This window comes from Triplophysa rosa, linkage group LG5, assembly GCF_024868665.1.
Source record: "Triplophysa rosa linkage group LG5, Trosa_1v2, whole genome shotgun sequence".
Lineage (NCBI taxonomy): Eukaryota > Metazoa > Chordata > Actinopteri > Cypriniformes > Nemacheilidae > Triplophysa > Triplophysa rosa.
Window position 1 is genome coordinate 10,178,130 of NC_079894.1, and position 11,634 is coordinate 10,189,763.

Below are 11,634 nucleotides of genomic sequence, written 5' to 3' on the forward strand. Positions count from 1 at the left end.
CAAAGGATCAAATTAATAAGTAAATAAATCTATAAATACACTCATAGTAACTTTGATTCATCCCCCACGGTATAGTGTATTTTGACTGATACCGACAAAATTAACATTAGTCAACTAGACGAAATACAATCGTGTAATGTATTTTGACTTTCATTTGTTTAAATAGCGCAACTTTAGTCTAAACTGTTGAAGTAACCAGTCAACTTGCGCGGACTGTCATTGGATGGACTGCGTGTGGAGCCCCGTACGTGCTTTTATTTTTATTATGAGGGAGGGGGTTCCCAGAAAATACCTCCTCCCGCTGCTCCTCAGCTCTATCTCGTGAATATCAAACACCCGCCGTCTCCATATTGGAAGCAGAGATCAGAAAACACGGGAAAATATGAAGAGGCCGATTTTGACGATCATTTAAGCGCACAGATGTCGTGTTTCTCCTAGATAGCTCCAAGAGTTTAATCGCAAGCGTTCCGATATTGCGCGAGTGATTTATTCGACACGCATTTGGAGCTTTCATGGTCAGCTCGCTAAAGCTATCCTATTAGCAACCCTGCCTTCAACGACGTTACTTATTAGCCGCGCTCGCGAAATTTGTTTTAGTTATGCGCATCCTTACGGGCTAATTGGTCAGATGTGTGTCCGCGACGCTTATTTTAATGCAACAAAACGCAAAGATTAGTGGTCGGGTGCAGTCCGTTCGCCCACGCTAGCCTGAGCGACAGCAGTCTGCTGGCTGGCTGGCTGGAAATCTGCCATTAAGTCGACTAGCTGTTAGCACGGTCTGAAACACGGAGACGGCTAGAACTCGCTGGAAAAAGGAGCTAACATTTTGTTTCCATGGACAACACGTCCATAATAACGCAGGTAACGAACCCCAAGGAGGAGGAGATACTCTCGTCAAATGCTGAGAAAGGTGAGAGGTGTTTTTGGGGGGTTGAGGTTAATCGGCGCAGCGCGTTTTGTTAGCCTGAGCTCTGCCCACCATTTTAAACGAGCGGGCTGCGAGACTGCGTCCGCGGATAGGGCAAAAATCGGGAATGTTATCTCTGTTTGACATGACAGAAGTGAGAATGTAGCGTTGTTTGCTATTTTTTATATCCTTTCATATCACCGTGGTTTTTTTTTGTTCATGCACAACGACATTTTAGAGACTGTGTTTATTAAAGCTCGGTGGTCGTAAAGGCGGAATGTGACGTTGTAACTGGGAGAGACTGAAAGTTTGGTAATGTCACCAGTGATGTGGCCAACATAAACCAACATAAACATGTTGCAGTGCTGCAAGAATGTGTAAAAAGTATATTGTATATTTAAAATACACGTTTTATTATTTTTGCTCAGTTGATAGTTTTATTAAGCAATGAGGTGAAATAATAGTGGACTTTGATTTGTTGTACATTCAGACAAGTCAGCAGCACGACTAGTTGGTTAGGTGTGCTATTCATGTGGATTTAATAATTCGGGTGCATTTAAACATTTAGACGTCACATTTTCTGTTGTTTAATAAACGTGAATTGGGTTCTGTTAAAAATGCGCTTTTTGTTCAAAATGTGAGATTTTTATCTTAAAGTTAAGATAAGTTCGTTTCTGTATGTCTGGTGCAGAGATATTCAGGCAGTTTTGCAGGGCTGAGGATGTCCGGCTCGGTGACGGCAATAATTCCTATGGGTCACATGCAAAGCTTTACCTTTGATCTCAGGGTGGCTGAGTGGAGCATCTCTTAAACAGCTGTCCTCTTACAACAGCACAGAATGAATCTGAACCTTCTAAAACTGTCCTCATGCTGTTAATGGCCTATTAGGTAACACTTAAAATTAATTGAGGCCCACAATTACTGCCTTGATGATCTCATTCACTTGACTTGGTTTCCCTTTTAATTTGTTTTTTCTGAGCTGCCTTATATGAAAGCGTGCAGTACGTTAATATTGGGATGGAAGTAATTAAAGTCAGTAATAATTACAGGATTTTTAAGACAGGTGAATCTTTTTCTGGCTTCACTTCTAATGATGGTGATATATTTGGTGTGCAGCAGTGATCCATGTTGTCTGGCATTTACATTTTATTGAGCTAATATTACAACTACTTCTTTATTGGATTATTTTCTGTTTTTGTTATGCAACTCTACAGATAAATGTGTTTTTTTTGTGTGCAGGTCTGTGTTGTGAAAAGATTTTCTCATCACTCTTTTTCTCAATGATTACTAAATACAGACCATGCTTTTCCTCTTATATTTCTCAAACTTCTCTCCTCCTCTTTATGAGAAACGATGCTACCACTCCTTTAAAAACACACAAAAAGACCTTGTATAGCTTAATTACAATCTCCATCATAACTATGTAGACACTAGAAAGTGCAGTGGATGTATTAACAGCTTTCACTAAATGCATTCACATAGTTGTCAGCACCTCCTTAACAACATAGTAGATAAGTGTGTAAAATGTTACACTCATATTATCTTGAATATAAAAATGTCGACATGATAAACTGTAGGGACTACTGTAAGAGCACTAGTCTAGAGGTGGCTAAAGGGGCGGGAGAGGAAAGCCAGACTCACATTGGCTGTTTGTTTTTTTAGCTCCTCCTCACTCACGGCACCTCTTCTTCTCTATTTCTCTCTCAAACATTCCACGCTTTTGCTTGCCTGTAGCTTCAGGAACGAGGGAAAATAGCTCTGTCCCTTAAAATGGAGCTAGAGTCGGCAGCCAATGAGTGCAAGGACTAGGGTTTAGGAGCCTAAAGGGGACGGGGTGGGGTTTGTAAGCAAGAGGGGTCTAATTTCATCTTTTTTCTACTTGTCACTATTTATAAAGGGCCTTCTCTTGCTGGTGACCTCAGTGTTAACATTTAGACATCTGCCGTTGTGCTGGAATGAAGGTGGATTATTATTAGGGTGTGTGGGAGAATGAGAGGGACCACAAGGCTCTTTGATGTTCATTTGCACTTGCAGTGTGCAATTTATAGACAAAATCCATAGCAAATTATAATCCAGAACTTTGATTAAAGTGATAGTTCACCCCCGGAAATGAGAAATTTCAACATTTACTCACCCTCTTGTCATTTCAAACCTGTATGACTTTCTCTCTTCCGCAGGACCCAAAAGAAGATATTTAGAAGAATTGTTAACTGGACTTTGCATTGGTTTTGTGTCCGTACAATAGAAGTGAATGGGGGCCAGTGCTGCTAGGTTACCAACTTTTTTCAAAATATCTTCTTTTGTGTTCTGCAGTAGAAAGAAAGTTATAAAGATTTGAAATAAGAGGGTGATTAAATGATGACAGAATTTTCGTTTCTGGGTGAACTATCCCTTTAAGCGTGTAACACTAAGACTACTAATACAAGAGTTAGAGAACTTTATGAACCATAGTATCGTAGGTGTCATAAAGTATATCATGTTAAGAAATAATCCATATTAATATTCATTACTGTCCAAAATCTAATATTAGCAAATATTGAATTAGCCTACAATAAACCATGCAACCTTAGTCAATTTTAATGTTTCAAGCCTGATTTGACATGTTTTCTTCTGTTCTTTCATCAGTTTCGCTGTCTAACAGCAGTTTGAAGAAGAAGAGAACTCGAAGCATCTTCAGCTCATTGTTCTGCTGCCTGAGAAGTCCTGATGCCGAGCCCCCCGCCACCCCCAACAACAACAGCAGCCCTCTGCCCCCACCTGTGGAGGAGAATGGATCTCCACCAAAGGTGAGACGGCCCCAAACATCCTTCCGGATCTAGAGACTTCAATGTCCGGTCGGAATCGACCTCTATAATAAACACCCGTCATTTCTATTGTGCTTCTGTTAAAAAATCGTCACACCTTCCTTATCGATCTAGACTGTATCACATGTGTCACAATTATTGTCCATTTGTCTTGTGGTTCAGCATCTCATTTCTTCTCCTGTATGTTTCCTCTCTGTCTTCATCTCTCATGACCCAGTGTGACCAGGTTGAGGTCATCCCTATTCCCAGTGTATGTATGACTCCATTCCGTTCACTGTGTCTGTGCTCTTGCATGCCACACGGAGCATCGCTCCCCCGTGCACTCGACCCGCCTTTTGACGTGCCTCTGTGGACAGTGATGCCCTTTGACTGATGCCTCTCGGATGCTTGCATGCACTTCGCATTACACCTATGAGGCGGCTGGAAAGCCTAACGTCTTTTCATGCAGTTTGGGTCAAGACATTGCTCACTTTGAACTGTTGGGAGCTTATGAAATATGACAGCTACATGTTCTAAACAAGTATGACTAGTTCTGATTTGAACAACACGTCCAGCACCGATTGGAATTTAAAGAGGTTTGCCAGACCTTCTCCCTCCGCCGTTTGCCAGACCTTCTCCCTCCGCCATTGGTTGGATAAACAGATAGCCCAGCCCTAAACTCACGGCAGTGGTTTTGTCAGTGTTGGAGTTCAGTCGAATGGAGCTGTGTTTTGAAAGTGATCCGAGATCTAGATTGTTTACGTTTTCAGGGAAACATCCCACATTTTGCTCATAGTTAATAAAAACACACAAATTACATTGAGAAACATTTATAAATAGATAGCGCGTCAGTTGTGCTGTTCATCTGAATGGAAGGCATTTTGTTTCCATATGGATGTAAATGAATCCCTTAATGATTTCACCATCATCTTCCAAAACATGACATATAGGTCCAGTGAAATTTAGTGGTGAGGTTGCAAATTGCAAGCAACGGCTCCACCGCTCACCCCTTCCTTTTGCAGCACTACGGTGGCTGACACAGGACTAAGATGTCATCATGTTTTCGCTTCTTTGCTGAAGGAGATAACGTATTCGCGATACGCGCTCTGTAGAGCAGTGTGTCCGTTTAGGGCTACTGTAGAAACAGGGGAAGGGGGAAGTGTATGAAGGGGATCCGCGGTGTATGTAGATAGAAATAGCTCATTCTAAGGTAATAAAAACAGAACGCTTCATTATGGAAGGTCTTTATACACCGTTTGCATTTCTGTCAATAGATCCTCCAAAAATTGACACATTGGACCTTTAAGAGAAAGTTTTAATGTTCCGTATTCTTCCCCGGTAAATATTTTGCCAAGCTTGCTGACTTGCTGTAACGCCATAGTGTTGTTTGTATACTGTACAGGAACATACTCCAGCTAATCCGTAAATTTGTCAGCAGTTCGGACCAGGATCTTAACTGCACTCCAGTGCTTCCTCCCAAGCTTGATTCATCCCATTAAAAAGACAGAGATTTAGACTAGATAGCCTCCACAGCATACTGCCTCCATCTATAACAAGATCGCCTCCGCTTCTATTGAGAAAGACCAGGCAGGATTAGGCAACTATATCAAGAGAGAGGGACCCGTTCACCCGCACTTTATATATAACATGATGAGATTTCATACAGGCTAGCCATGCTGAAGTCCCCCTCTCTAACCTTACCCATCCTGCATCTCTGAATAATGTGTGAAAAACCTGTAATCCCCACACACAGCTGTAATCTTTTCCACTTCCTGTTGGAGAATTTTGTGTGGAAGAGCTGGGATGTGTAACTGCATGTGTCGTCTATGCACCACAGGAAACACATTTCCTATGCCTGAAGCTTTTCTTGAAATTTCCTGAGGAAATGTGTTGATGTTCAGGGACCGTGCCGCTTCTCACCCCCTCTTTGCTTGATAACGGTCTTCTTTTTAACAACTCCTGCGCCTCCATTCCCACTCATATGAATAAAACTAGTCTCTGTTGATTACAGTTAACCTGTGTGTTTTGCATCTCCACAGCCTCCAGAGAAGTACCTCCTGCCTGAGGTTAACATAAATGACTATGGAAAGAAGTGTGTGGTAATAGACTTGGATGAGACTCTGGTGCACAGCTCGTTTAAGGTAATTCATTCATCTCTCTTGGATAAAGTTCAGATCCTCCATTTAAGTGGATGTTGATTGGCTGGCAAAGTCATTCAGCAACTGCAAAAAACAATATGTTCCTTTGTTGCATTATTGTCATAATTGGGACTGCTGTTCTCTTAAATTCAGGTTCAAAATAATTAGAACATTTAGATTCTTTAGTAAGAGTTATCATTTTAGATTAAAAAAACAGTATAGTTATTGCTCTTGGTGTGAACAGGCCTTTACAGGGTACAGGGGTGAAATTGTTCAAATTGATTTGAGCTCATGTGTATGTTTCTCAGCCTTTTCTGACAATTAAGAAATACAAATCTCAATTCTCCCTTATACTTTATTTTTGTTCCCTCAGAACATGAGGGTTTGTAATAAAAGAACAACAGCGCCCTCTGCTGTTTCATTTTATGATGGACTTTTATTGCATTTATGCATCTTGAATAAGTAAGGCAAGGCAAGTTTATTTATATAGCACATTTCATACACAATGGTAATTCAAAGTGCTTTACATAAAAATAATCACAACAATAAATGTTAAAAAACTTAAAAATTATGATTTAAAGTGAATTAAAACATTTTAGAATGAAAAAAGTTTATGGCTTAGTAAAGTTTATGGCTTCTTGATAACCACTGTTACCTTATCTGTAAGCTGAGTTATTCATTGTGTAATAAAATGTGAGCTTGAGAATCTTAAACAGTCGTAATTCATCGTTATTGTTCTGTGTCTCACAGCCTATAAGCAATGCTGATTTCATCGTCCCGGTGGAGATAGACGGCACAGTGCATCAGGTACAGGATTAGTAGAAGCAATGAATAAACAATATTCCTAATCGATTGATAACATCACAGTGATGGAGATGATCAAGTTGAAGTGTCTCACCACGTATTGTTTATATGTGTGAAAGTGTCAGACTTGATCGATGAATGGTGAAAAACCCAGTGGCTGAGAGGCTGTTACCTTGTTCAAGTAATCCAGGATAGGCTGTCTGTCCTGGTTGGCCTATTCATGATTACTTGCACTAGGTGGCCGCCGTATGTCTTCAAGGAGCAGATGTCAATCGTGTATGCTTGATTTACATTCCTCACTGTCTTCATATTCAGATGTACAAACATGAGAGTTAATATGTTAGTGTTTGCAAGAATTATGAATTATTATACGTTTAAGTAAAGGTATAGTTCAAACCAAAAAACAAATAATTATTTTTGTATTATTGTGTTGTATATGACATTCTTTTCTACCCTGGTACACAAAAGCAGAATTTAGAAACTTCCAGTCACCATTCACTTTGATTATGTGCAATGAAAGTGAATGGTGACTGATTCTGCCTTTTGTGTTCCCTGGATGAAAAGTTGACTGAATTGTCTAAGTGAACTATACCTGTACCTTTAGTAGTTCTTTGCATAACATTATCTCCTGTTCATAGGTATATGTGCTCAAAAGACCCCACGTGGACGAGTTCCTGCAGAAAATGGGCGAATTGTTTGAGTGTGTGCTTTTCACAGCCAGCCTAGCCAAGGTTTGTCTTTTCCACACTCCATCTTTCACTCATTTATTGTTGACAAAAAAAACAGATTACACCACTGCAGCCACGTCTTTGACTAAAGCAGCCCAAATTTTATTTAAGGGGTTCACATCCGCTGACACTGATGCATATGAAAATGCTGTGATGGCCTTTTTATGTGCTACTGGATGATGTAGGGCCTGTTGGGTTGGGTTGATTTCATACCTGCTCTTCTAATATCTGACCCCCCTCTTTGTCTCTGTGTGGCCTGTGTTTGTTTTAGCCGCTAATGCATGGGTAAGTGTCTCTATGGCAACTGACTCTTGCGTGCCGTGTATCAGTATCCACGCCCGTAGATGCACACGCTGCTACTCTCACCTTTCAAAGCACACATCGTTTTAGTTTGGCAGCTTTAATGGTATGCTGTGAAGTTTCATTTGTGGTCATATCTGTAGCTGATGTCCCTGACGTGTTTTGTTCTCTCATACCTGTTGATGACACATTGGCTGCCGGGAATGTATGCAGCCTCTGTAGTTTAGATCTTGTGGTACGATCGCTTTCATGTTTGTTTTATGGAGGTCATAATGGCTCATTTGCTTTAATAGCAAGCTTTCTGACTGAGGAGCACCTACTGTATCCGATTATGGTTTTGTAGGTTTCCTTACAATCCTCTTTGTAGAATAGTGTGTTTTGTTGCCGTAGCAGCTTGCTTTTCTCTGTATCTGTGTTTTAGCTCTGTATTTGTTTCAGGGAGCCACTGGAGGATTCCAGAGTGGATTAAAACAGTTCAGACAGTGCATGACCAGCTTGATCGTCTTTAAAAAATAAGTTGTGAGACTAAATGTCATTTCTCTGTGTGTGTGCTTCAGTATGCCGACCCGGTGGCTGACCTGCTGGACCAGTGGGGTGTTTTTCGGGTGCGACTCTTCCGAGAATCCTGCGTTTTCCACAGAGGGAACTACGTTAAAGACCTAAGCCGGCTCGGCAGAGAGCTCAGGAATGTCATCATTGTGGACAACTCTCCTGCTTCCTACATTTTCCATCCCGAAAATGCTGTGAGTTTTGATTTGTCGGTAAAAACGTTCAAGTTTGGTTAAGCTCCAGACGGAAGTCTGAGTCACTTTCTAACAGCTACAGAAAACATAAGACCACTCCAAATTTTAGGGGTTCCTGAATTTACTATTTATAAGTATGTTTAAGTAAATTTATCATTTTTGTTTCATTTTGTGAACTAATGATAACATTTCTCCCAAATTCCAAAAAAGTCATATTCATTATTAATAATATATTTTTTGTGTTAATTGCTGAAAACTGAAATGTGACAAACCAGTTAAAAGAATAAAAATGCAACGTTTTCAGATCTTGAATACTGCAAGAAAACAAGTTCATATTATTTTTTTGAACATCTAATGTACTAATGTTGTACTTGTATTTTAGGATCAGTTCAAAAATTAATGGTTGGTTGAAAATGCAGATTTGTTTATTATAGTTTTCATGTGTCTTGGTATTTCCTCAGTCATGAGGTTTGTTTTAAGTAAACTGATACACTGGACTAGAATAACCGTAATGCACGTAGAAATGCAGATTAAAGCCAAAACTAGAGTGGTCTCCAAATTTTTTCTGGAGCTATATTTTTCCTATAATAATATAGCTATAAAAAATGCTTTTTTCGCATTGTAGTGACGTGTCTGAGACTAAGCAGCCAGCAATAAATCCATTTAAGATGGTTGGTTTTATCACATATCGTCTGGTTAGGACCGTGACGGGTGATATTCATCTGGACTACGATCTAAAAGACTTTTACTGTGTTGTGAAGGTTCCGGTGCAGTCGTGGTTTGATGACATGACTGACACGGAGCTCCTGGACCTGCTGCCTTTCTTTGAGGGACTGAGCAAAGAGGAGGACGTGTATGGAGTTCTGCAGAACCTGAGGGGCAGGTAGCAGGCTGATGGGGAGTCAGTGGAGCCCCCGGTGGAGATCAAAGCAACCCCTCTCCTCCAGCCTGCAGCTACCACCAATCCTCTCCTCACAGTACAGGAACACAACACCACCCGCGTTCTCAATAGGAAACACGCAGACTTTTTACCATTTATAGGACGCTCAAATCTTTCTCTTTTGAAAAGTGCTTATGACAAACCAAAAAAAATCAATGTCTTGTTTTCCCTTTTCGAAATGAAATGATTCAAGTCATACCGTTCTTTGCGGTGTTGCTATGCAGATAATTCTGTAGGGTTAAAGGACTGTGGGTTTTCCTCTTCGACCCAACAAAGTGCCTTTTTTGAATGTCATTTTTACGGGGAAAAATAACATTTTGTACACAATGTATTTCCAGAGAACCTAAACTTTGCAAGAATGATATGCTTTAAAATAGAGGCAGGGCAGGCTCTTTTTTTATAAAAGCACTGTTAAAGAAGCCAGAGGTTTCTAATTATGTAAAGCTGGGTACACATCTCCATTTTTAGTCTTGTGCTCTTTTGTTCCTGTCTCTGGTTCCTTTTGGCTTTAGCTTGTACCATTATATAGAATGATTCTATCTAGACTTGTATATGTTTAGTTTGTTTGCAAAGGAATGCATTTGCACTTGTTAGGTTACTCTTCTCGTCTGCCCTGTCCTCTCTTGCCAACTCTCTTGCTTACCAGACTAGGAGAAACAATCATATAAGGTTGTATTGTGCCAATCGTTGTTAGTTTGTCTTACAATGTGATGCCATCTTTACCTGCCCAAGATTAAGCAACTGAATTTGATAGTTGTAATATTGGTGCTTTATAGCGTAATATTTCGTAGACAAATGTTTGGACATTTCAAAATTCATCCCAGTTACTATAACAGGTAGAATTGTAGTCGTTAGTCTTTTTTTCAACTTACAGTCAATGGCCTTTGGTGAAGTAGTGTAGACACTGCATTTGTTGCCCTTTTATTGTACTTTCAAGTGGAAGTGTACTTTTTTAGAAGCCAGGATGCACAATTGCAAATGTATCCCTTTTGTTTTTAATGATTTCTTTGTTTGATTAGTGGATTGTTGACAATTGGTACAGGTCCATCAACTTTATAATTTTCACTTGTTTTAAACCATACCCTGTTGCTGCTACCACTGTATATTACACTACTAAAGACCTCCCTGTAGGGTACAAACAGTACCAGCCCAGGGACAAGAGAAATGTCTGTGCGGCTAAAGAACGGTTGTGTGCTTCGTAGGGCCGTTGCTTTAGGTCGGACCCCCATCAAGATCTGAACAGAACCCAATTCTCCTGCTGGGATTCTTGCCATTGAGAGCGCGAGCTGCACAGACTCTCTACCGCAGTGCCTAAGATGAGAGGAGCAGCAGTGGCGTCTCCTGTTCTGCTGCTGAGCAGGCAATAACCTCTCCGCATAGAGTCCGCCACATCATACTTCATCTGCTTCATTTTTGTTCTCTTTTCTTGGTCTTTCATCGTCTACCTCTCTCCATCTCTCTCAGGCAAAGGAGAGAGATTGATTCTTACATGTATCTGTCAGTATTTGAGACGTTCAACTAGTTTATCTCACACCTGCTGTTTTTTGTCTTGGTGCTGTACAGCCTCCCCTTCTCGCCAGCTTTTTCAAATCTGGTGGTTGAAGATACTTGGGTATTTAGATATTTGATTTCTAGCTTGGTTTTATTTCATGTGGTGGTGAGAATCACAATATTTTCCACATTTGCATAATTCACATTCACCGTTTGACATCACAACGATCTGATGTAAGAACACTTTTGGTTTTGTTCTTCACTTCTAAGCGTCTGGTGTAGAGCGGTTTTAATTCTTTGTCACTTCGTTGTCTCAAGCTGACACATTTGACGTTTTGTATTTACTTTATTGGTATCGTTACAGTTAAGCCATATAGACACTTTATACGTTGAACAGATTCACTTGGGTTAAAGTCACTTTGGAGAGGCTGTACAGTGCTCATTTTGAAATATATTTCAAGTTGAGTTGATTCATGGTTGTATTGTTGCAAGTTTTCTTCCGGACTCTTGACATATTAAAGCACCTTTTTAAAAAACAGAAAATGCCTTATTTTGACCTTTTTATATTGCAGTTCACTAAAACGGCAGCATTCTTTAGTCGTGATTGTTGAATATTTTTTTGTTTTGTTTTTGCACACCTTGTGTTCAGAATTACTTCAAGGAAAACAATCTTAACCCATAGACTCCGATGCCAAAAAGTTTTATAACATTTTGAAATTGTACAGTAGTAAAAGCTTAAATTTGGCAATTTTTAGACACAATTTGAGTTAAAGATGTGAAAAATTAAGTTTCATCATTTT

General features: G+C 40.0%; 1 protein-coding gene across 2 annotated transcripts; it reads left to right on the forward strand.

Annotated features, from left to right (window-relative positions):
* Positions 1–284: 284 nt before the first annotated feature.
* ctdsplb (CTD (carboxy-terminal domain, RNA polymerase II, polypeptide A) small phosphatase-like b) lies at positions 285–11,371 on the forward strand. Of its 2 annotated transcripts, XM_057333226.1 has the most exons (8): positions 285–910; positions 3,533–3,693; positions 3,929–3,961; positions 5,730–5,831; positions 6,579–6,635; positions 7,271–7,363; positions 8,218–8,403; positions 9,165–11,371. In XM_057333226.1, the coding sequence occupies exons 1-8, from the start codon at positions 835–837 to the stop codon at positions 9,288–9,290; spliced, it is 834 nt and encodes a 277-aa protein (XP_057189209.1). In that variant the 5' UTR covers positions 285–834; the 3' UTR covers positions 9,291–11,371. The 2 variants fall into 2 exon arrangements, with proteins under 2 accessions (XP_057189209.1, XP_057189210.1); XM_057333227.1 differs by lacking the exon at positions 3,929–3,961.
* The last annotated feature ends 263 nt before the right edge of the window (positions 11,372–11,634 follow it).